This window comes from Tachypleus tridentatus, chromosome 3, assembly GCF_004210375.1.
Source record: "Tachypleus tridentatus isolate NWPU-2018 chromosome 3, ASM421037v1, whole genome shotgun sequence".
In the NCBI taxonomy this organism is placed as follows: Eukaryota; Metazoa; Arthropoda; class Merostomata; order Xiphosura; family Limulidae; genus Tachypleus; species Tachypleus tridentatus.
Window position 1 is genome coordinate 34,275,525 of NC_134827.1, and position 27,700 is coordinate 34,303,224.

Below are 27,700 nucleotides of genomic sequence, written 5' to 3' on the forward strand. Positions count from 1 at the left end.
CATGTTTGGCGCGAACCCGCGACCCTCGGATTACGAGTCGCACGCCTTACGCGCTTGGCCATGCCGGGCTTATATTACGAACTCGGTCTTTCTTCTGTGGTGATTTGGACAGTTGAAACTCGTATAATAGATTTTCATTGGTTCCTTTTGTTTGTTACATAATGCTGCAAAGAAAAAGCTATTTGCGCATGACCGTCCTTACTTAATTTTAAATATAAGGAAGCTGGTGGCGCCGTTAACTCTTCGGCCACTCGTTTCGTGTTCGAATGGTAGGATTTTACTGGTATTAGTAGAGAAGAGAGGATGGGTTTTTCTGGAACAGGACAAGAACAACGAATCGTCGAATTACAAGTCTAAGAACGCCACCGCTAGACTTGGCGATAAGCCACGCCTCACCCATTAAGTTTAGACTTATGTCGCTGTGTACAAGTGTTCGATAAGAAAATGATGAATGCTTATTTAAAACTTACGATGCATTCTGAACATTAGTTAGAAATGTACACTCGCAAAATGGGATGTTCAAAGTGATAATAACGTATGCCGATACATGAATCAGAACTAGATTCACTTTAATTATTCACAACAATTATAAATGCGGATTTTGTTACGTAGAGTGGTAAAGTTGTCAGACATAACGATATGACGCACAAGGTAGGGTAAAATTAGTTGGAAACAGGCACAGGCTTAGAGTTATTTACTAGAACTAATACTACACTAATAAATATATTGAATAAACATTAATGAATTTATATGTTGAAGAAATACCTATAAAGAGCCGTAAGTTATCCCATGACTTACAATTACTTAGTAGAAGTTACAACACAGTAATAAATATATCATAGATTTATTGTTGAAAAAAATGTTTGTGACTTCTTGGACGTTAGAACATGAGTTGTAACTATTTCCTACAACTAAAATTGCACAAATAAACACGAAAGGGGTTGAGCTTAGCTCTGTGAAGTGCTTTACATTTTGATTTCGTAAATTTGAAACGTTCAGGTAATGGAGGCAGAAGAAATGTTTGATTGTGTTAACCTGTCTTTACGAGATCTATAGAATAGTTGTTTTCGTTATCATTGCGTTTAAGGGTCCACAAACAATTAGGAAGCGAGAGAACTTGGACTCTGGATCATAAGTGTTGAGAGACGACGTATGGAGGATAAACAGCCTACAAAACAATCATGATTCATCCTATATGTGCCAAACGGACCTCAATGTACCTGAAGTTGTTATCTGTTAATGCAGTTGAATAATGTGTTCCTTTACTCAAAGGACACGTTGCACCTTGATGATGGCCAGGCTGAGTTTCAGTTTCGCTCTAAGTAAAGACTTTACTCTGCTTTGGAGTTATTATTATTTAGCTGAATGGAGCCACAGCGAGCTCAGCGGAAAAGAAAATGTGGTTGTCAATTGGGAATTCCTTTACCATAAAAATATTTGTATCTTGCTGATCCATTTATTGTAGTGAGGAAGAAGTTGATAACTGTAACGCTTATTTTGATACGGTTTGATGGATGTGGTGTGCATTGTTGGATGCTTATTTAATGTTCTCTAAATATGTGGAACATTCTTGAAAGTAAAAGTTAACGATACTTATTTTACGAAAACGCTAGCGCGTTTTAAAACATTGTTGAAACTTCGAGAAACTCACGTAATTCGTATAAAACCAGCTGAACGAGAGACAGTAATAGAAGAATATTATCATTCAGCTACAGTCAGGCCTCGGAAGTTATAATTGTGGTAAACGCTTATTAATCGGGATAAAAATCTTCTTACCATGAGTATCGAAACCCAATTTCTAATGCTGTACCACTGGGATCTACAGCTAGCAACATTAACATCAATCTACAACAGGTATACCACATTTAAACATAACATAGAGACAAAAACTGGGCGATTTAGTTCTTCAAAGTTGTCTTTGCATTCCATGGTCTATACCTGCTTTTTTTTTTTTCGGGAGTTCACCGATTCCTTTCTTAAACTCGAGTAACATGCTGACCTCCACTGATACCGACGGCAACTCATTTCCTAAGCTAATCTCTCTGTTAAGAAACAAAACTGCCTTAACTGGAGCTCATCCTGTGTTCTTCGTCGTCCTGTCACCTTCATCGTATAACGCAAATAAATCAGAGTCTATTATTCTACCAATATCCCAGTTACTCTTGAAAACTTCGATTAAGCCAAACCTTAACTTTTAGTTAATAATTTAATTTACCCCTACGGTTAACGTCCTCACAGTTATCCTAGTAGCCCTCTAGTAGTAAATAAATGAACATTTTTTTCAGACAAAGAGTATACAGTGTTCAAAGTGAAGCCTAACTAAGAATTTGTATAAATGAAAAATTAAATCTTTTGATTTATAATAAATATTATTATTATTATAAGTATTCTCTACAATTTTATTAATTTTACTGATGGAAATAGACCATTACCTGTTTGGCGTAAATGACTTATCTATCGTTCTTCTAAATTATTTTCTTCAGTCATGGTGTTGAATGAGTTACCATGATGCAAGTTATAACTAAATGTATCATTTCACACCGAAATTTTTCTTGTCCGTAACTTTAATATCTTCTGCTATACCCTGTTCTGTTTTCGTTCCTCTTAAAATATTGCTTCTCAGTGACTCAGCGGTATGTCTGCGCACTTACAACGCTAAAACCCGTGGTGGGCAGAACATAGATAGCCCATTGTGTAGTTTTGTGCTTAATTCAAAAAACTACAACAACTTACAATACTTGTAATGTTATCACTTAATTTTTTTGCTCGCCTTTCAGAAATCTCTTTAATCTCGATGTCAGTATGTTGCATACGGCGCCCGAAAGTCTCAACACCAATGAATTATAAACAAAATTCTTACAATCGTCTGCTTTTAACTCTTATTATAACAAGAACTAAACAATAATAAAATGTTCACTCACAAAATAAATTAATCAAGTAAATGTAAACTAAACAGTCTTTTATCTCATGGCAGGTTAGAATGCTATATTTCAATTTGAGACCAAACTTAAATTATTCTTTACATAATTTAAACATACTTCGATAACACCTTTAGACTGAAATTCACAATTTAACGATAACGATCCAAATTTTCGACTTTCACAGCGAAACATGCTGATTATGTCTGGGCTTGAGATGTATAATTTAATCACAAATTCATAAATACTTATTGATTCGAAATGTTTCTTCATCAAATTAAATCCTATTATCTTGAAGTCATGGTTATCTACCGGCGTTCCACTTGCTCGAGTACATTGATGGATATGCAATTACACAAAAAGAAGTAAAGCCATGAATAACATGATGTAGTTCGATGAGGAAACACTTCGGATGAAGGAGGTTTTATATTTTAGACTACGTGTTTAGGACAAACCGGTCAACAAGGGTATGATTAATTACATGCAAAAATTGCATGGAAATTTAAAGACCTGTTACGTCAATATACCCAAATAAAAACATATCTTACACTATTTATAGGAGGATGAAATTTCACCCGTTATATGCATACAATATAACAAAATATCTTACATTTTAGAGTTAATTAATTTGTGATTATAACACGAAATTTACTTGTGTTGTGGTGCTGCAGTAGTGAACCTGATGCAACATGAATTAACGTTTCAATATTTGAAGTATCTTTAACGTCTTTACAAAATGTGCGGTACAGGTTAACGTGGTTTTTAATACAGTGATGCTGACAGTTTTAATTCCGAGTATTGGTTAAATTTTAAAAATCATTCACACGAATGTTAGATCAGATTTGATAAATTATTGCAATTTTGAGTCTAAATAGGTTAATAATTTCTGGTATTATTATTAGTAATAACTATTAACTGTTACTTTGTGTACTTATACTAGTTAACCCCGGATTAAGGCATGTGGTCATAGGGCTGGAGCCCAAGGCCTGAAACTATGGTAGTAAATGTATTACATGTAGAGGTTTTTTTCAAGGGAACCTCTATAAGTTGAAAAGCCTAGGGCCAATAAAACCCTTAATCCGGCTTTGATACTAGTTATAGTAGAATTATGTTGTGCGTCTGTTACGTTAAGGAGGATTTGTAATTATATAACAAAATTTTTTAAAACTGTAAGTTTTAAGAGTACTGGAACTACAAATTAAAAAAAGGTTTAGTGGCTACGCTTGTAAGTTTTACCAAAATTTCTAATGAATGAAGGTTTTAACGTTGATTTGTTTAGTTATTAAGACACTGGGCAAATATTTTATCGTATTTGTGTTGGAGTGACTCGTTGCTAGAGAACAAAAGATACTATTTTATTTTATGTAGAAATGAGAATGGTTAAATATATGTACTTTAGCATATTGAGGTTATCCTTCCAAACGTCAAAGTTAAATCAACTTAAGTATACTTGTTTACTTGGATATATTCATGTCTGGCAGATTTAAATTTCTCATGATGTGTATTAAAGTAATCCTGATACATGTACCTTTTAAATGAAGCTTTTTCAACTTTATAACTTCACTTATTGGTGTTATAGGTAATCTAATACATCTCAGAAACATTGTTTTTAAAACACTGAAATCATGTCTTTCTAATTCTGCTTTTCTCCAAAACATGTCTCCAAGTTTCAGTTGTTTTTAGGTATGAAAAAAAAAAAGTCACATACTTCTGAGTTCCATTCTACAAAATATACTAACCACTATCAGAATTAATGTTGAAGAAAATTGTGATGAGACTACAGAATAATTAATTAACATGTAATTTATTTCTCCAGTTCACAGCAGGAATATGTACAGGAAAAAGTGTAGCAATCTGCCTATTAAGTTTTTATCTTGTTAACAAATAAAAATTCTTATTTTTGAAGCAAGTGAAATGTTAAATGACCAGCCTTTTGTGGAATGTGTAATCCTTCTCAGTAAAGGAACTGAACAGTTTGGAAAAGTAAACATTTTAGGGAATTCATTATGATTGGATCAGACTATTAAAATAAAAACAAAGTATATTAGAATCTGTTGTTACAGTAATATATAAAAGTCCTTTAAAATTTACTGATCTGTGTGTGGGGTTCTATATTACATAACATGACTGGTTTACAGGTTTGTCAGTTTTAATAAATGATAATAATGTTAAGTAAAATAGTATCATTAAGAAAGAAAATGCATGAAAATTGATGTTTGACAAATATTACAAAATGAAATAATGCTGTGTTATTAATTCCTGTTGTATACATGTGATTGTAAATGATTTAAACTTGGTTACAGTTACAATTTACATAGCAGAAGTTACTGGATGGAAGAAAGCACAAGGTTGTTATAAATGGAGTTTAGTCAAACTGGATTAATATCATAAGTGGGGTACTACAGGGCTCAGTCGTAGGACCATTGGCTGTTTTTAACATAAATTTCTAGATGTTAAGTTCTTGTGTGTTGGTGGCTGTGAAGAGGATACTGCTGCTTTACAAAAGGATTTAGATGATTTAGTAAGTTGGACAAATAAATGGTAGATGGGTCTTAGTTATAATAAATATAAGGTATTGCTTATAGGTTATCAAAATTTGAATTATAAATATAATTTGGATGTGAATAACCTTAACAGTACCATGAAAGAAAGGGATCTTGGTGTAATAATCACTTACTCCAGCTATAACTGAATCAGTAGTCTATGCAATGAACTTGTTTTTGATATATTTATGGACAAAACCTAAAATCCTATCTGTCTTAGCACTAGCAACAGTACATTGGATGACATGATATAAAAAGTAATCACATTGACTTTGAATATTAGTAAACAGAAAACAAAGTATAATTCAATTTATATCTGCCTTCACAGTTTTAAACCTACGTTACGAAAATGCTGAAAGAGAATTTTTTTTATTAACTTGTCTCATGTTACGGTTTTTGCTGTAGGTTTGGTTGTCATTTAGGTGTCTGTGCGAATCCCGCATGCGACGTTTCGTCTCAGTCTCAAAGTCACGGTTTTCAGACGAAGTTTTATTATTATTTTAATAATGGACTGCCAAAATTTTTTATTTCAATCATTTTTGTCCCTCAGTCCAACCATTTGCATCATTAAGTGTGAGAAAAAAATGATGCGTCAGTATTATCAATTCTTTTAACAATTTAACCATCTCAATTAGATCCCATACAACTGAATAGAATATTGTTTTTGTGACTTTAACCTGTTCTTGTATGACAACTTTTCCACCTCGTATCATCCTAATATCCCTTTCAGAACCCTCTCCAATAACTTGGTTTTATTTCTGAGGTAAGGAGCCCAAGACTGAACACAATATTCCAAATGTGGCTAACCAGTGACCTATACAATGACATTATAACCACTTTAGATTTGTATTCAGTATTTCTGTAAATACAACCTAAAATCCTATTGCTCTATAATTACCAACAACATACTACTTGGATGGCTTTAGAGTCTGATCAAAACCATTATACAGAGAATCCTTTCTTTTATAACATTGTTAAGGTTATACCCATCCAACTTATAAATCAAATTGTGATAACCCACATGCATTATCTTGCAACAATTATAATGAAAACCAATCTTCCATTTATTTGCCCAGTTCATCAAGTAATCTAAATCCTTTTATAAAGTAGCAATGTCTTACACACACACACACACACACACACACACAGACCTTAATATTATAAGCAAACTTAAGTAATTTGTTGATCATATGTTTATCATTGATATAAATCAAAAAGGTCTTAAAACTGAGTTCCTCCATTTGTGACATTTGTTCAGTTTGACTGAATGCATAATAAACCTCTTTTTCTTCCATCTAGTCCATTCTCTATCCAATTATCTAACTAATACCCCATACCAACAGAGAACACTTTTAACTATTTTTTTATGTAGCATGTAGGTACATTCTGAAAATTCCAGTTCCAACCTTGTAAACACATTAGCAATAACATTATCTAAAAATGTCTGAAGATTAGCAAGTCAAAATTTTTATCTAGTGGGACTTTGTTGACTCTCTAACAAAATTTTATTAAAGTTTATTAAATAACTATAAAACATGTTTGTGATATAAGGCTAACCGATGGCCTATTATAGGACCAGAGATAATTTTCTTCACTTACCTTCAGAAGAGAAGTAATGTTTGTTAACTTCCCCTCTTCTGGCTTTTACTTTTTATTTAAACTGGTTAATTTTTAATTATGACTAATTTGTTTGGATGAAGATATTTTGATTAGTGTTGTGTATATTTTACTTTGAGATGAGTGCCTTTTAAGTGCTGCACAAAAGATTAACTGGAGGTTTAGGAACTGAGAAAATGCTTATAGTTGATTTGATAGTGGAATGAGTGTTGCAAAATAATCAATTTTCTGGTTAAAAATGTGTCTAATAGGAGTTTAATTAGCAACCTTTGTTACTTATTACTTTTGTATGATTGTAAGTCAAATTCTTCAAAACATTGCAAATAGTAACATAACTGGATACACTGAACTTTTGTATGTCCTTTTTTTTATTTAGAACTTCATGTGGATGTTACAAAAATAAAGAAAATATTTTAAAGTGAGTGGAAAATGGTTTGCTGTGAGCACGTGATTCTTATATGTATGGAATAGTTCAGATTGGTATTTCTGTCAAATGTTTCTGGAAAGTTTAAAAGTAAAAATGCTATTTCTGTAGCTCTTTGTAAATGGAAGAATAATACAATTTGTTGTACTCATTACTGGTTATTTATATTTTAAACTTTTATTTAAGTACACAGTTTGCTCTAAACAAAAGTTAACACTAGTTATTATTTGGAGGCTCAGTTTGAGATTATATTTTGGTAGAACCACCTCCATGTTAAATTTTAAAATTTAGAAACATGTACACATGATGATGTAGTATTTGATGTTAGTTTAAATGTATTTAAACATTAATGTTACCAACATGGACCAAATGACCACAGTCACAGTGCTTGTTTTTACATTCTTTATGGTAGTTGTTGCAATTCTTGCTTTTAATACTCATCTTTGAAAATAGTCCCGAGAGTAGTTTTAGTTCTGAGTTTGACATTTCTTGCTTTTAATACTCATATTTGAAAATAGTCCCGAGAGTAGTTGTAGTTCTGAGTTTGACATTTCTTGCTTTTAATACTCATATTTGAAAATAGTCCCAAGAGTAGTTTTAGTTCTGAGTTTGACATTTTGAAAGAAACTTGAGAAATTTCAGAGTAAACATTTCCTTCTTTGTACAATGAAAACTCTGTCGTCCTTGTATCTAATATGTTAATCAGGCTTAAGACAGGAGAACAAAATGCAGTTAATATTACATAGAAGATAGAGTTACGTGGAAATGTATAGTATATAGAGATTTTATGTGCAATTCAATTAACCGTGATTTTCCAAAGATTATGGAAGTGCATTACAGAATGTGAAGTAAATACTAGAACTGAACATGAATTTAATTGTCTGTAAAATCAACAGCTAAACTGTGAAATATCACACGAGGATAACTCATGTTCAAATAAATACTTTTATTATTAGAAAGTTTGAATTGTTCAAAAATGTCTCTAGTATGTTAACTTTTAGTTGTTTGTAGTGAATCTTGGGTTAAAATCCTGTCTGAACAAAAGTTGAAATTCCCATAAAGGGATGCACTTAAAGCTTTAGAGAATTGTTAATTTGAGGCATTGTGGGAAACATTTCGAGATTCTCTTTACTGCTTCATGTGTTTTTGAAAGTTGCTCCTTATATAAGTAAGAGTTAAAGTAAACATTGGAAGATTTTCAAAAGATAAAAAAATGCAACTTTTTTTTTCCTTCGTTGCATCATTATTTTCCAAGTTTTAGTTTCTGACTTGATGGCATTTTTAAAATTAAAAGTCACAAAAAAAAGCATTCTTTGTTTTATAGCTGTTCAAGTAGCAACTCGGTGTGATACCTCTAACAACTAAAGAATACACAGAACTGACCACCTCATGACGTGTATTTCCTACAGTGTCTCAGTCTTGTTGAGCTTGTATTGTTATATTTCTTCACAATTTTCCTTTTGTCCATGTGATGAAAGAAATGTGAAACAAGTGTGCAGGTGTTAGGAATCACAAATGTCACATTTGTGGTGTTGATGTTTCTTACAGTTTTACGTTAAGTGACCTGTTGAAAGACTTACATGTGTAACAACTCAATATTGTTTGAAAAAGTACGTAAAACTTTTGTTTTTAGATCCATTTATACTGTATTTATATTTTTATAATTTCAGAAGCATATTTATCGTCAAAGAGGTCCTTACCACTGAACTGAGTGAGTTTGTTCTTCAAGAAGTCTGTAATTACAGCTTGTGGATGATTGTTGTGACTTGGCATGTGTAGGAGAGAGAGAAATTATTAAAAACACAATGAAACAAGCTGCACTGAACGTTTTTCAGAGATAATACTTGAAATTTGTTTAGTTTTTACATTTGTTATTCTAACTATTGGTAAATGATTTGTAGATGAGAATTTTTGTGTATCGCGAACCTGTTCGTTTATAGTCGTGAGTGACAATGCATGGAATAAACCTTTGTGGAAAGATGGTTTTGTTTAAATCCTGTGCACTTGGGCAAAATAAAACCTTTTTTCTTACTTGGAGAACACTACAAAGATTTATGGCAACTCGGGCATTTGATGCCTCAAGTGAACTCCCTGTGTTTCAGTACGCAACCGAAAAAACAAGAAGGACAACTCGTGTGTACATGTGGGGACATGCTTCATATGGAGCTTTAGGAAATGCAAATTTTATCAAACCAAAGGATGGAAAAAAAGTTTTAAAACGCCTTTGCCGGCCTTATAGATTAGAATTTGCAGAGACACACAAGGTAAATTTGATATTAAAATAACTTATTATGTGAACATCGTTTCTAAAATTTTATTTAAATAGTCAAGGTTTTTGCATTATGCTTTTTTAGCTTGTTCCTTCAGGAAACACATTAAGAGATGTACAAAAATATTAAAAAGATGAGTCATGTGATTTTATAAAGAGAGAGAAGAAGTAGAGAATAGTTTAATATTAAAACAATTGTGAGGGTTTTGATGAAGTCTTTTCTTAGGTGGTTGGTTTATATTATGTAACTGAGGGTTTTGATGAAGTCTATATTTTATGTGGCCCCTCTGTGTAGATTTCTGTACATGGTAAGGGGACCTTCCAGGGAAGGCTTTGTTCTTTCAGTTTACCTCCTCTGGGATCTAAACATCCACCCACATATTTCTCATGTGTGATGACCTGTGAAGGGGTCACCACATTGGCTTTGAATTTCTATAGATGGGCAGTCTTTGGGTGGTGCCTATAGGGTCAGTTGGCTGGTCCATTTGGGCAATAGTCAACCAAGTACCAGTGTTGGATGTTCTTAACAGATGTTGTGGATATTGTATCTGATGCTGGTGTTTGGGTGTAGTGCTCACAAAACTGTGGTGTTGCTGCAGTGTCCTTGTTTGACATTGTAGTGTGTCCCATCATAGTGCTCCATAATGGATGGGGTCAGTGGATGCTAAAACATTCTTTTTTTTATTATGGATCCCCCTAATAAAACTTATCTAAAATAGTTGAAAAACAGTCCATAGATAAATGATCACATCTTGAAGATTCTGACCAGCAATCTTCAACAATTGTAATGTTTGTGCCTCATTTTCTTATATTACATTCTCTTTCAGACAAATCTGTAGGGTAAATATCTCCCTTTTTTATTCAGAAGGGATTAGAGGACTTGGTGGCTCTCCAGTATCTGTTAAAAAACTTCATTCTGGTGACATATTGGTGGAAACATCCACATCTCAACACAGTGAACTCCTCTTGCATTCGAAGGCAGTTGGGGATATACCTATTGAAGTTACTTCCCATGCTACTTTGAATTCATCACAAGGAGTTATTGTTGAGAGGGATTTAAAGAACATCCCTGAGTCAGGGATTCTTGCTGGTTTCTCCACTCAAGGAGTTTCTGCAGTGAAGCGTATCTCCACTTGCAAAGATAGAATTATGATGCTGACCAATGTCCTCATTTTAACATTTACATCACCTTTGGTCATACCATCACTGTTTGTTCTCTCTGCCTGTCTCCTGAAGAGACACATGATCAATCAAACCTTGATGCTCTCATTGAACAGTTGTCATCTCCCTTTTTAATCCTTGGGGACTTTAATGGACATAATTCCCACCTGGGGAGGTACTGATATTGATAAGAAGGGTCACTTTGTAGAGTGTATACTCTTAGATCTCAATCTTTCTCATTTGAATACTGGTTCTTGTACTTATTTTCATTCATCTAGTTACTTTTATTACTGCTATTGATCTCTCAGTTTGCTCACCTTCACTATTCTCCCACTTTTCATGGAGGGTCAACAATAAACCATGAGGCAGTGATCATTTTCCTATACTTTTGAGAGAGATTGGCTGTGGTCATTGGTACCTGACCTTTTGCTGGGTATTTAGCACTTCTGCTTCATCCTCCACCTTAGCCATCAAGACTAGCAGAGCGATCACCTCTTTCTTTTCAGGCTGATTGTCTCTTTGACTATGATTGCCCCTTTACACTGGTAGAACTCAAACTGGCCCTTCATCTGTCAGACATGATGATACACCATGAGATGCTGCACCATCTGTCTCCTGCTTTTCATACTATTATTCTGATTGTTTTTAACCAGATCTGGCAGGAGAACGTTATGCCTGGTGCCATGCTATTGTCCTACCATTCTCTAAGCCTAGGAAGGATCCCAAGATTCCTTCAAACTACTGTCCAATTGCTTTGACGAGCTGTCTGTAAGACCTTAGAGAGGATAATCAATGCTCATCTTGTTTGGTTACTCAAATCAAACAATATCTTCTCTCCCACCCAGTATGGGTTCCACAACAGTGCTCCATTATAGACCACCTGAATCAACTTGAAATGTCAGTCAGAGAAGCCTCTCTCAAAGGACATCTCGTATCAATATTATATGAACTTGAAAAGGCTTATGATACTACATGGAGGTGTGGCATTTTGCAAGACTTCCATTTATATGGGTTACATAGTCATATGCACATTTTTATTAAAAAATGTTTAATGGACAGGTTTGTTTGGGTTCGACACTTTCCAGTTCTTTTCTACAGGAACTCGGAGTCCCTCTGGGCTGTGTTTTGAGTGTTGCACTTTTCAGAATAAAAATTAATGCCATCAATTAACAACTACCTCTTACTGTTGCAAATGGGCTCTATGTCGATGACTTTCACATCTCATGTCAGTTGTCAAACATCAGGTTTATTGAGAATCAGCTACAGACTGCTCTCAGCTGTTTACTGAAGTGGACCACAGCAAACGGTTTTAACTTCTCTCTTTTTAAAACCGTTTACATGCACTTTTGTTGCCAATGGGGTATTCACCCTGATCCTGAACTCAGTATCAGTGAGGTTGTACTACCTATGGTCCCTGAGACAAAGTTCTTGGGGCTTCTCATTGACCGTAAACTGACCTTTATACCACACCTCAAGCAGATATGAGTCAAATGTACAAGAGCACTGAACATCCTCCGTGCCCTCTCTTTCACTACTTGGGGATCGGATCGATGTTCTATGCTGAAGATATATTGTACTCTAATTCGATCTAAACTAGACTGGTCTGCAGGTCTGCCAGGACCTCAGCCTTAAAGATGCTGGATCCGTTCATCATCGGGGACTTCAGCTCTGCACCAGGGCTTTCTGCACTTCTCCAGTTCATAGCTTATATACAGTCTTATGAACTTTATTGCACCTCTGCTGTTTGCAACTGTCTTTACTGTATGCATTGAAATTCCGTTCCTTACCAAAGCATTCCACCTGGGTTGTGTTTTCCTTCCTTGGTGAGCCATGCTTTTTCAGAGTAGAAAATCTGCCATTGTTCCCCTTGGCCTTTGTATCCAGGTGCAGTTGGATGAAATGGGTCTGTCCAGGATAACACTGCTGTATCCACTGGTTAACCCACCCCACCATGGCTTATTACAGTCCCTAAATGTGACCTATCTTTAAGTCATATGAGAAAACCAGACACTGATTGGAAATACTGTCTGTTATTTGCTAAACTTTTTTGAACCATCATTCCATTCCTATTTATACAGATGGTTCAAAATCAGGTGACTGTGTGGGCTCTTCCCTGGTTTGTTGTGATTCAGTGGTTGTGTGCAGAATCCCCTCTACAGTTTGTGTTTACTGCAGAACTGTATGCCATTTTTCTTTTTACTTCATAAATTAGACCTTTTTTTAATGTGGTTCCTTTTTAAGAATTAAAGTACAACTAGTTCAATTTGAAATTAGAAAATGGATGTAACATCAAATAACTCAAAACCAGGATTGGAAAGCCCAACTTGAGGTGTTTAACACTGATGTTGGTATTTGCCCGTTAGTCATCCTGGTGATTTATGATGATTATAATTATGCTACAGAAAGTCCTTTACAACTTGTATTAATGTAGTTTCTCTTTTACTGCTGCAAACTAGATATAAAAACTGTATTTAATGTTATTTATGTTTTAATTCAAAATATTAAACTTTGTTTTGTTTTACCTTGATTTTCTTTTATGAATTTTAATAATTTTACTTTTAATTTTAACTTTTTTTGCTGGATATTTGGCACAGATAGCCTAGTTGCTTTGCACCATAAAATCTGAAAACAACCAATATTTATGTGGTTGGTTTATATTCTGTTACTGAGCATTTTGATGAAGTCTGCCTCTTTTGTGGTTGGTTTATATTCTGTAACTGAGGGTTTGAAGAAGTCTATCTCTTGTGTAGTTTATATTCTGTTACTGAGCATTTTCGTGAAGTTTGTCTCTTGTGTGGTTGGTTTATATTATACTATCGATGGTTTGATGAAGTCTGTCTCTTGTGTGGTTGATTTATATTATACTATCGATGGTTTGATGAAGTCTATTTCTTGTGTGGTTGATTTATATTATACTATCGATGGTTTGATGAAGTCTATCTCTTGTGTGGTTGATTTATATTATACTATCGATGGTTTGATGAAGTCTATCTCTTGTGTGGTTGATTTATATTATACTATCGATGGTTTGATGAAGTCTATCTCTTGTGTGGTTGATTTATATTATACTATCGATGGTTTGATGAAGTCTATCTCTTGTGTGGTTGATTTATATTATACTATCGATGGTTTGATGAAGTCTATCTCTTGTGTGGTTGATTTATATTATACTATCGATGGTTTGATGAAGTCTATCTCTTGTGAGGTTGGTTTATATTATACTATCGATGGTTTGATGAAGTCTATCTCTTGTGAGGTTGGTTTATATTATACTATCAATGGTTTGATGAAGTCTATCTCTTGTGAGGTTGGTTTATATTATACTATCGATGGTTTGATGAAGTCTATCTCTTGTGAGGTTGGTTTATATTATACTATCGATGGTTTGATGAAGTCTATCTCTTGTGAGGTTGGTTTATATTATACTATCGATGGTTTGATGAAGTCTATCTCTTGTGTGGTTGATTTATATTATACTATCGATGGTTTGATGAAGTCTATCTCTTGTGTGGTTGGTTTATATTATACTATCGATGGTTTGATGAAGTCTATCTCTTGTGAGGTTGGTTTATATTATACTATCGATGGTTTGATGAAGTCTATCTCTTGTGAGGTTGATTTATATTATACTATCGATGGTTTGATGAAGTCTATCTCTTGTGAGGTTGATTTATATTATACTATCGATGGTTTGATGAAGTCTATCTCTTGTGAGGTTGATTTATATTATACTATCGATGGTTTGATGAAGTCTATCTCTTGTGTGGTTGATTTATATTATACTATCGATGGTTTGATGAAGTCTATCTCTTGTGAGGTTGGATTATGTAAATATGCTAATAATGTGTATAAGTATCACTCAGTGTTTTAAGTAGAATTATATGAGATTTTAAACTTTATTATTTGTAAAAAATGAGTTATTGATTCATGACACAATTGTAGCTGTTCTGTACTTAAATATTGTCAGAATAAGTACCAGTAGCAGTATTGTATGATGTAGGGAGGGAGCCTACTTTACGTTCTCATTTGTCCCAGTAAAAATGCATCAAAATGTAGAAAATTACATTCAGGAACACCAGGATAAGTAAAAAGTTTATTCCAAAATCTAAGAACATCCAGGGCTCTGAGGTTAACCTTATATTCTGGAACATAATGGATGCTCCTGTGGTACACATTTCTTCATTTTGACCCTATATTTTGGACATAATGGATGCTCCTGTGGTACACATTTCCTCATTTTGACCCTATATTTTGGACATAATGGATGCTCCTGTGGTACACATTTTCTCATTTTGACCCTATATTCTGGACATAATGGATGCTCCTGTGGTACACATTTCTTCATTTTGACCCTATATTTTGGACATAATGGATGCTCCTGTGGTACACATTTTCTCATTTTGACCCTATATTTTGGACATAATGGATGATCCTGTGGTACACATTTCCTCATTTTGACCCTATATTTTGGACATAATGGATGCTCCTGTGGTACACATTTTCTCATTTTGACCCTATATTTTGGACATAATGGATGATCCTGTAGTACACATTTCCTCATTTTTACCCTATATTTTGGACATAATGGATGCTCCTGTGGTACACATTTTCTCATTTTGACCCTATATTTTGGACATAATGGATGCTCCTGTGGTACACATTTCCTCATTTTGACCCTATATTTTGGACATAATGGATGCTCCTGTGGTACACATTTCCTCATTTTGACCCTATATTTTGGACATAATGGATGCTCCTGTGGTACACATTTTCTCATTTTGACCCTATATTTTGGACATAATGGATGCTCCTGTGGTACACATTTCCTCATTTTGACCCTATATTTTGGACATAATGGATGCTCCTGTGGTACACATTTCCTCATTTTGACCAAATTATCGCATCTCCGTCTTTTCCTCCACTTCTGAGTACTAAACATTGTTTCAAAGTTTAAAGTGAAAGAAGTAAAATTACATTTAGTATAAACAGATGTTTGTTTGATTAAGTTTATGATAAAATGTTGTTTTAATCGTGTATAAGCATCTGTTTGTTTAATCTTATAGTTACCTAAACAGAATAAGATAGTCTGGAAATGTTTGTCATTTTTTCAGCTTTGTGGTTGGTTGTTTTCTACAGGTGTTTGATGTAGCATGTGGATATGGCTTCACTGTTTTGGCAGCATTTAGCAGAGAGTCAAATTATCGGGCATTTGGAACTGGTCTGAATACAGACTCGCAGATTGGTTTCCACATGGTGAGGAAAGGTGAGAGTTTTCTTGGAGAAGTACAATCGGGTTGTTTGGTGTTAAACAGTGATTTTAGTGAGGTGTTTTGAAGTTTCTATGAATTTCTCATTTTGAAATCTAAGAACAATATGGATATATACAGCAGCATTAGTTTATTGTTTCATATTTAACTATTGCTAAAAATATTGTTTGTTTTTGATGATTTAGTGTTTTGATTTAACATTTTATGTTGAGTGCTACTATATTTTAGTGATGACATGATTTTCACAAGTGTTTAGTGTTGGTTCTATAGTAGATACAAGTGTTTAGTGTTGGTTCTATAGTAGATACAAGTGTTTAGTGTTGGTTCTATAGTAGATACAAGTGTTTAGTGTTGGTTCTATAGTAGTTGGTTTGGTTCTATAGTAGATACAAGTGTTTAGTGTTGGTTCTATAGTAGATACAAGTGTTTAGTGTTGGTTCTATAGTAGATACAAGTGTTTAGTGTTGGTTCTATAGTAGATACAAGTGTTTAGTGTTGGTTCTATAGTAGATACAAGTGTTTAGTGTTGGTACTATAGTAGATAGCTTTTTGTATTTTAAAAAATGGAGAAACTTTTCTCACCCATTTATGCAGTAGGTGTATATATATTTGATGTGGGTACTGGTGCTATTATCAGGAGTTACCTCTGATTTTTTAAATCTTTTTAGAAATATATTGTGAGGATATATAATCACATTTCTATAATGGAATTTGGATATCAATATAACCATGTTATATTTATGAATAATTAGTATTGCACTTGTACTAAAGGGCAAAGTTATAACACTAACTTATGCAACACTGAGAGTTACGTTCTGAATGTTATGTTTAATAAAGATAAAACTGATAAAATATTGGTATTACAGTTGGTTATGGGTGTTTCATGTAGCATCTGGAAACAGCTTATAGTTCGTGTAACATGTAACTAATTAATATAATTTTACCTTTGGAATAAATAAATAAATAAACATCATTTTCAAGAATATTCCTGAGCCTGGCTGTTACTTAATGCAGAATATCATAAGCTTTGGAATGACAATAATAAATTTTAATTTGTCTAACCCTTAGAAGGATTTTTAGAACACTAGCAAGTATTCTTCCTACATTCGAGAGAAATTTTGAGTATCAAATCAAAAACAATTCGCTGAATTGTGTGGTAATTTCTCTTTTTAGAATAAGTACGAAACAACATTTTAGTACATTCGGTGTTATTCAGTTTGAAACTGTAACTGTGTGTGTTTATGACTGGTCACAGAACCCGTAACAAATGATTGGTATTATTGTAAGTTATAATCCAGTAATTTACATGTTAAACAAATAGTTTAGGTACCTTTTTAAATACATATATTTTGAAACGTAGATAATCCATATAAAAAGTGTGTATTGTTTTACAGTGGATAAATTAGATTTTGAACACAAATAACATACAGTGAATATGCTTGTTATAATACTTATTTGTCAATTTAGGATATCATGAAATGGTTAAACACTGTAACTAGTCTTAACATTAGTAAGAAAATAGTTCAGTAATAGCAAATAAAATAAGCATCACTTCCTTATTCAAACTAGGCCTAAAATTTTGGATTCATTTGTAACTTTTTAGCACACTTTATACAAACACAAATATCCACATATTAGAGCTAAACTATCTGTGCTATTTATGAATTAGTGGGGTGTAACACATGGCTAATAAGATAAGTTATTTGTTAGATGTTTTGTAATTAGTCCACAAACATGTATATAATCCTGTGTTACCAACCACTATATGATTAGAACTTAGAGATGGCTGCGTTGTTTAATTACAATAAAACTTTCAGTCTAACAATTTGCGAGTGAACTGACAAGAAACAAACATGGCTCGAATGGTTCATCTTATCACTTTGTACACTAATGTATTGTGAAGTTTCAACAAAACCTATGTTAAAATAATCCTTTTATCTAATTTAATATTTATTTTTGTATGTTGCTTTGTTGAAAATCTGATGAATATTACTTGAAATTAAAGCTTGGTAAATAACTTCATATATCATGTTTCTTATGAGCATCTATAATACCACATAAATTAATCAGTTAATCTCTCGAAAAATAAAGTAATTGGTTAGTGTTTCCAGTTATTCCAGTTATCCAAGTAATTCAATTATTGATGCTGTAATTTTTCATTATGTTCGATAATTCAGTTATCCAGTTTCATCTCTGTTTATGTAAATAATCACCAACACAATTAATGTTTACAATTATTAATATTTTTTAATTATTTTAACTTCCAGTAATTTAATTACTAACTGTTATTACTTCTTGTAGCACAACTTCCAGTAATGTTGTGCTTGTACACAATCATGAATGTGAGGGTGTGACTTAGTGTCTGCTGATTACATTACTTGCTAAAGTAATACCAGTTATTTCTGCTTTTATTGTATTCTGTATAAGATTGGTTTTATAAATGTTATGGCTAGTTAACATTCCCTATTTTTTATTCACTCCAAAATGTTCATCACTGAAGAAGATCATTATGGTATAACCATGTTTGTTACAGATTACTATATGTGGACTGAGAATGAAACATCGTTAAGTCAAATCTATTTACATGAACAGGACACAGGACTTGTCTTTCATTTCAACTAGCTCTAGTTAGATAGAAAGCACTGAAATGGAAAACTGAATGTGACTGTTATCATATAAAAATGATTGTTTGTCTTAGTGTTTACTTGAAATGTTGCCAAGTTAAAAATGATTGTTTCTGTCTTGAAAAGTGCTTATTTGAAATGTTGCCAAGTTAAAAAGGATTGTTTCTATCTTAAAGTGTTTACTTGAAATGTTGCCAAGTTAAAAATGATTGTTTCTGTCTTGAAAAGTGCTTACTTGAAATGTTGCCAAGTTAAAAAGGATTGTTTCTATCTTAAAGTGTTTACTTGAAATGTTGCCAAGTTAAAAATGATTGTTTCTGTCTTGAAAAGTGCTTACTTGAAATGTTGCCAAGTTAAAAAGGATTGTTTCTATCTTAAAGTGTTTACTTGAAATGTTGCCAAGTTAAAAATGATTGTTTCTGTCTTGAAAAGTGTTTACTTGAAATGTTGTCAAGTTAATAAATTATTACCATAGTTTATAAAGATATTTTTTGCTATAAAAAATAATTGTATGTGTATGCGTATGTATGCATGTACTTTCTTTTCCCATGTGAACTGCCCCATTTTCCAAATTTTAGGTAAATACTTTTCTGTATACACTTTTGTGTAGACTCAACTGTAGGTGTGTATAGTTGGGTTTAAGTTGTGTTCTTCCCATTTCTGAAATTAATAACAACCAAATAAAATTGAAAGTGTAGAAGTAAATCAGAACTGTGGTGATCAGAGTACTGAACATACCTTTTCAGCCTCTAGGGCATTGTAATGTGATACCCAACACCACTATTAGGTGGTATTGACTATTTTACTCCCTGTTAGTATATCGCTGCTAAATTAAGGATGGCTAGTACAGGTAGTCCTTTAATAACTTTGCAGGAATTAAAATAAGTAAAGACTGAACCATATGATGATTGATATGGCATTAAATAGAAAATTCGGATAATACTAAAATGAATGACATTTTGAATCATGGAATCTTTTGTACTGTTGCAGTTGTTTCTTTTTAAAATGATGTGGAAGCTTTGAGAGCTTTTCCCAAAAATATATTTTTCAGGCTTTTAATGTGAGAGGCCTTGCATGGCCAGATGGTTAAAGCACTCGACTTGTAATCCTAGGGTTACAGCTTTGAATCCCCATCATGCCAAACATGCTCACCCTTTCAGCAGTGGTGGCATTATAACATGACAGTCAATCCCACTATTCATTGGTAAAAGAGTACCCCAAGAGTTGGCAGTGGTTGGTGATGACTAACTACCTTCTCTCTAGTCTTGCATTGCGAAATTAGGGACGGCTAGCACAGATAGCCCTCGTGTAGCTTTGTGTGAAATGAAAACAGCCAAACCAAACTTAAAGTGAGTGCTCATATTTGTATTCAGTAATTGATTTGGACTGTGACTACATTTTTTAAGTTAATGCACAAACTATTGGCTCAATTACCTAAGCCTTCTACAGATGTGAGAAATAGATTAGAACTTGATTCATAACTTTTATATTTTGGTTATGTTAGTATGTGATTCCTGAAAGCAAATAAAGCCTATACCTCATTTATGGTTTTATTTCGCTGACTTTACAAGAATTAGTAGATTAATTAATTCTGGTAACTGTTAGAGTAAGCTTTCGGTTATGTGACGTATCAATCTTTCAGGCCATCCCCTACAGCAGCTAGCTCAACCAGTGCCGATACATCTACCTCTGGAGTATTCTTCAACAAAAGCTGTAAAAGTGGCCTGTGGACGTGCTCATACTGTAATCCTGACCAATAAAGAAGGAAGTAAGTGTTGTTGGTGATTTGGATTCAAATTGAAAAAGTTAATCTTGTTTTTTTTATTATTTATTTGTGTGTGTATTTTAGCACAAACTGGTGCTCACTTGTTATTATTAACTCTACTTTTTGTTCAAGAGTAAATTTAACCTGAACAGCTTTCTGGTGTATTTAGTATTATTGAAGTAATCTTTGTTAACTTAGTATTTTATTAACTACTGATCTATTCTTTATCTAAGTTTATAAATTCTGGCTTGTAACAGAGGTAACAAACAGATTCAGCCACAGTCTGACTGGCAGAGTCTGAAAATACAAAGAAATGGTTAAAAGTGCAAATAGGTAAAACATTAGTGCACAGTTTTTTGACTAGCTGATTCCCATTGAGGTTGCACAAACTTCTAACTTGCATTTTATATTAGTACGAGAAAATATGTTACTGAAAAGTATTCATCCTTGTAATACGTTTTAATGAAAATAATGTTGAATCATTTTTAATCAACTTCAATAATTTGTTATTTTTTTATTTATGTATTTTTAAGTACAGCCACTAATTTTGGTTTTTATTTTTCTTGTATTTTAGTTTAAATTTCACAGGGTTAAACAATAGATTTTAAAATCAAGCATTTCTGCCAAATGTGTGTCTGTGAACATACAAATCCTTTATTGAGACAGTTTAAGTGAAAAGCAAATTTCATGATAAGAATAAAAATCTTACTATTTTCATTTTTTATTGACAAATTCTAGAACCTTACAACTGAATATCAAAAGATCTTTTTTGAGGGGTGGGAACTTTATATCCTATTTCCTCTATCCTAACACTGACTGCAATGAAATCACCAATATACAGTGAAAAGAAAAGTTAAAAATATGGAATAATTTTTTTTCTAGAGTCACTGTAGATTGTAATGAACCATTAGAATTCTTTGTTTTACCAGTGTAAGCTTATAACCTTGTCCCATCTATTGTTTAATATCATGGTTTTATCACTGTGGTTTTTAGGCTTTCTCTCTGCATGAAAAGAAATACATCAGAGTGAGGCATTTCCAATGTAGTTTAGGGTAAACACATGATCAGGTTACAGCCATGTTTATGATTTTAAAGTTGATCCAGCACCTGTTAATTTATAAAAATGAAATTTTAGGTTTGTTATCTGATTTAAAAATTTCTTATTTTACATTTTAGTTACATCTATTATGTCCTATAATTAAGAAATATGCATGAGAAAAATGAACCTGTTTGTATTAGAGTGCTGTGCTGAAGCACTGAGTATTCCTGCTCAGTATGTTGGTTTTACAATAATTAATGTAGCTTTGATCATCTAATTTTGAATGCAAAAGGCACTAAAATAGAATGTTATAAAATTAATGTAATTTGCCTGGCTTGCGAAGTAATATATAAATCTCTTAAATTTTCATAACTGTTCATCACACAATAAGCTTTACTTGTGAACTACCAACTATAAACATTTAATAAAAAAACAATTTAAGATTTTTGTACATCATAATTTTGATTGGTTGTGAAGTGTCCATTAGACAAGTAGATGTGATATAGATAAAGGTTTGAAACACACAGAAAGCTGGGGCTTCTTCACTGGCTTGACAAATTTATTAATGTCTCAACATATCAAAAATGTGTTTTATTATGTGTAGTTTGTGTTTTAATTGGTTATAAGTCTCAGCAATTTCTAATGCTAGGAAATTGTGAAAGGGGAAAATAAAGTTTGGACATGTCACAGGACAAAGAAGAGTGATCACTGAGAATCTTTTTAATGTTTTCTTTTAAAATTAAGAAATTAAAAACTTAGATAATATTAATAGTTGAATTACAAAGTGTGTTTTGATGGTGAATTTATCAATATGCATTTATAGCATAGATATTTAATGATCAGAGAGTCTTCAAAAGCGTGTGAATGTTCACCTCGACCTTGTATGCGTACTGTTAAAGTTACCATTTTGTGAAATCATTCTTGTTTTGTTGGGAAATTAATATTAACTTTAAAGTTCTGTGACTGGTCACAGATTAAAGGTCACTGAAATATTCTTTTGTTATTTTAGTATTTACATTGGGAAATAATGCTTTTGGACAGTGTGGCAGAGTAATAGTCGAGAACGAAGTCTACGAAGGTAGCACAAGAATAAATAAAGTCAGTGGAATTGATGAGGAAGTGACAGATGTAAGATTCATGTTATGAATAAATATATTTTCAGATATCAAAATAACGTGCCCTTAATATAGGAAGTTTTGATGAACGTTTGATTTCTGCCACTTGTACTTGCCGTTACTGTGCTTATTTTTATTTATATGTTTAAAACATTCAATAATAGTGTGTGTTATCTGAAATCCTCATTGTAATAGTCCTACATTTGTGGCCACATGGATTGATTGTGAAGGTGTTGAATCTTAGTTTCAAGTGTTATGTTTATTTTTTAGGGTGGTGTGTAAGTGTGATAAAAATCAAAAGAAAAACAATTTTGTGGGCTGAGTGAAAGATACCTTGTTTATCAAGACACACCATCAAAACCGTAACTGCAATACTAGAATTTTCAGAAAGTTGAAAAGTCATAAATATTAATTTCAATTCTAATTTCTCTAAAAAAAAACTAACGTTTTTTCTTCATCTGTGATACCAAGCAGCAGTTCTATAATCTTACTTATTGAGTCATATCACACCAAACCTATCATCAGAACCATCATTTTAGTTCTCAAGAACTACAAAATTAAATGTTTGTGATATTAAGAAGCTGCTGTAAACCTGGAAAGCCTTTTTTAGAATCTGAGAGGAGGCATCTGATTGGAATTTATATAATTTGCCAATTAGTTTATTATTTTGGCCAATAATTGTTAATTTTTTCTGGTAATACTGCTGTTGGGCTTTCACTAACCCGGTCCTGCTGTCTCCAATCAGACTAAGGATCCATACACATTGGATCTCTAGGATCATACAGGATTGACTGAAAGAAGTGAAGTGTAGCGACTATTTTCTTCAGCACATTTTTCATTTTATGTTGTGAGTGACATAACTGTATAAAATAACATTGCCAAAAGTAACATCATCTCAGCCACTGGTATTATAATAATACATTAGTATTATACAAATTGAAAACATCAGTGCACCCTTTGATAACACTATCAACAACTTTATTACACCTTTTGACATTCTCAAACCTAACCCTTCGATAACACTGTTCTTTCATCAAGTCCAGTGCACCCTTTGATAACACTGTTCTTTCATCAACTCCAGTGCACCCTTTGATAACACTGTTCTTTCATCAAGTCCAGTGCACCCTTTGATAACACTGTTCTTTCATCAAGTCCAGTGCTTTATCCAACTTTATTACACCTTCAAACAACTTTAACATTGTTCCATTATGTTCTTTCATCAAGTCCAGTGCACTTTGATAACATCAACTCCAGTGCACTCTTTAACACTGTTCTTTCATAACCAGTGCACACTGTTCCATCATAACACTCATCAAGTGCACCCTTCAATAACATTGTTCCATTATTAACAACTCCAGTGCACTCTTTGATAACACTGTTCCATTCATCAACAACTCCAGTGCACCCTTTGATAACACTGTTCCATCATCAACAACTCCAGTGCACCCTTTGATAACAGTTCCATTGTCAACAACTCCAGTGCACTCTTTGATAACACTGTTCCATCATCAACAACTCCAGTGCACTCTTTGATAACAGTTCCATCATCATCAAGTCCAGTGCACCCTTTAGTAACAGTTCCATTGTCAAAAACTCCAGTGCACCCTTTGGTAACACTGTTCCATCATCAGCAACTCCAGTGCCCCTTTGGTAATGCTTTTACATCATCAACAACCCAACTCCAGTGCACCCTTTGATAACATTGTTCTATTGTCAATCTTGGAGACTAATGATTAGAGAAGTATAGCAAATAATGAAACCTTTATTTAAAATGCACAAAATAAACCTAAAAACTGAAGTTAGTAATAGTCATCTACATGACTCATTCCCAGCTGATGGAGCAAACTTGCCAGTAGATGTGGACAGTGATAGCAGTGTAAAAAATCAATTATCAGAAATAGTTCTTGAAAATCTACAGAATCCTTCTCTTGAATTAGAAGAAAGGTGATGACATTTCAGTGAATATTATTACAAACAAACTAAAAGTGAAGATAAAGTTCCCAGGAAGTGGTTGTGTTGTTTTATTGAAACTGTGTAGTGCATTTTGTAAACTATGTCGGCTGTTTGGAGATCAGAAACATGTCTCTCACTGAGATATTTTTAGTTAGAATAAGAGATAGGCAAGACATTTCTTGAAGAATTAAAGGACATGAAATGATGCATTCATACTTAGCCATCTGTGTCACTTATGACACGTGAAAAAATAACGAAACTTGACCCAAATTTAGATGCAGAATGCTAAAAACAGCTGAGTTATTGGACACAAATTTTAATGAGAAATATTGATGTTGCTCTTATCTTGGCTATTCTCCATCTGGTTATTTTTAAGACACTGAGAAAAAAAATAGGAGAGAAATGTGATCCCCTTGTAAAACAGTCAGTTTAAAAGGACAACAAAGTGAAATATCTTAACCCACAAATACAGAATGATTGAGGAAGTGATGTAAAAAACATTATAGGAATTAAAGGAGGTTGGTCTTAATCTCTTATTGTGGACAATGCAAGATATAGAAAAGGAAAACCAGCTTAGCCAAGTTTTCTTTTCTGATACAGATGTTAATGAAATTACAATAGAATTGAAAAGAGTGAGGACTTTTTGATTTTGTGGGTTTCTGTAACATCTTAACATTGATTTCAATAAAGAATTAGGAGTTTGTATATTTAGCTGAACTAGACCACCAAGGATCAGCTACTAACACAAAATAACAGAGACTTCTGTAGAGAAATGAGTTTGTGTAACTAGCTGATCAAAACCAATACAGTAGAAATAAAAAGTGTTAACAGAAACATTCTTACAAAAGCCAGCAGCTCAAGTGACCAAGAATCAACCAGATATTTATTTTAAAAAAAAAAGCCTTTGGTTCAGAAATCTTAAGTTAATAGATTCTACCAAGATAAAAAACACCAACCTTGTAACTGTGAGCTGCTTAACAAAACACAAGTCTTAGTATGAGATTCAAGTTAGTTGGCTGAAAGGTTTAGTCTTTCTTCTATTCCTCTAGCAGACTGTCCTTTGTTAGTATCAGATATGACCCTTGCACAGTGTCATGTTAGAAACTTGAATGTGTTAGTACACTTTGAAAAATAGACTTAAGATAACAGTAAACTGTGATGGATTTTATCTTTCTACTGTTGTCTCCTCTCTTATATATCTGAATACTTTTTCTTATTATAAACAAGCTGAGATTAATAGTTAGCAGTGAGCAGAAGTTAACCCTTAATTTCTCTTTGTCTCATAGGTTGTTTGTGGTCAAGATCACACACTTTTCTTAACAAAAGAAGGCAGAGTGTACAGTTGTGGATGGGGAGCAGATGGTCAAACAGGTATGTGCACATTTGGATATTGTAAATAGGATGTTACCATCCTTCATGTATTTAGGTTAAAGGAATATGGTCAGAAACTATTGTACATATTTCTAAAATTTAGTTTCACTCTCCCAGAGTAATTGAGTATGTTTTCATTACAATCCAGATCTCAAGAAATAGTTATCACAATTTCTAAGTCATTCCACTATTTATTAATCTTTTATGGCACAATAGGTGTTGCCTCAGATCCTTCAATGGCATCTCCTGCTTTTATGTAAGGGGATTGTTCCTATTCTCCTGTTTAGTGGTGAATCTCTGAAAGTTCTTTACACTTGTGTTGTGGGTTTGAGTATATCTCTTATCACCATCTTACAGTTAATGTTTCTGCTGTTTTCTTCCCCATTTATGTACTAATTTAATCTCATTTCATACCAGATATTAACATTTTAACTTAACATAAAAATTAATATAATGTTAAGTAGATTTAGTGTAGAAGCACAGGTATTATAACATACTATGTAGTTACTGGTCTAGATGAAACTCGCCAGGATAGACTAATTCCTGTGGCATCAGGTCTGTTAAAACAAAAACTACAGTTGACTCATAAAAATATCAAGATATTTGTCTGTCCAAATACTTGGATTAGATGACAAGTGTTACTAAATATGCAGTAGTATCTTGTGTGAACATAAGTCACACCAAGAGTTCTGGTGAGGCATGACATTTGAAACACCACAGAACTTTTGATAAGTACAATTGTGGCACTGAATTGTGAAGAGGTCTGCATCCATTGGTTTCCTGATGGAATTTGTATCATTTGATACATTATGTAAGTGGTTCTCAGAAAAATGTTTGATTAAGATCATAAAATGGGAGATTAAAGGTAAAAGAGAAGTAAAATAATGTCTTAAGTTTTTCAAAACATAAAAATAAAAATTAGGCCAATATTGGTAGAAATATCTGTGAATTTCTTCTTCATCCTCAGATGTTCTGTAAAGAACAGATAAAGTCACTCAAACATGTGGATGTGTAATGAAAACCCCAAGAAGTGTTAACTTCTGAAGTATATGAATAATTTTTGTGAACATAGGATAAAAATATTTTCCGGTTATTAACTATATTTTTTAAACAAGAAAGTGCATTTTACGTCAGCTATATTTAAAATACAAAACAAATTGTTTGTTGTAATACAATGTGGTTATGTACAGCATTTACTGTGAATAACCCAGATCTATTAAAGAACAGACATGGATTAAACTGTGTTTTTGTATTTTAATGTTTTTTTCAGGTCTAGGCCACTACAACAGTCAAGGAAAACCATGTCTGGTGAAAGGAGATATTGAGATGGAGAGAATTGTAAAATTATCTACTTCTGTCGATTGTGTGTTAGCTGTGTCGGGTAAGCAATAGAATTCCAAACAGATTCTAGATGTTTGTCTGAATTTTCAGTGCTACAGATGAAATGTCTTTTACATAAATACAAAATGTTTTAAAAATTTTTTTTCATTTTTGGAATGATGATGAATTTGTGACTGTTGATAAATCCAGTTAAATTATTTTTTTTCATTTGACTTACATGGAGTAAATATAACAATATTTTTATATTATTACATAGTTGTATTATTATCAAACTAAGCCAGTTTCACTGTATG

The 27,700-nt window shown here is 33.0% G+C and overlaps 1 protein-coding gene across 1 annotated transcript in view; it reads left to right on the plus strand.

Moving 5' to 3' along the window:
- Positions 1-3,534: 3,534 nt before the first annotated feature.
- Positions 3,535-27,700, plus strand: part of LOC143246673 (RCC1-like G exchanging factor-like protein) — a 33,243-nt gene continuing 9,077 nt past the window's right edge. Inside the window, 8 exon segments of the mRNA XM_076493748.1 lie at positions 3,535-3,713; positions 7,455-7,496; positions 9,173-9,766; positions 16,069-16,195; positions 20,466-20,591; positions 22,637-22,755; positions 25,982-26,066; positions 27,337-27,447. Coding sequence (XP_076349863.1) covers positions 9,455-9,766; positions 16,069-16,195; positions 20,466-20,591; positions 22,637-22,755; positions 25,982-26,066; positions 27,337-27,447 — 880 coding nt within the window. The 5' untranslated portion in view covers positions 3,535-3,713; positions 7,455-7,496; positions 9,173-9,454.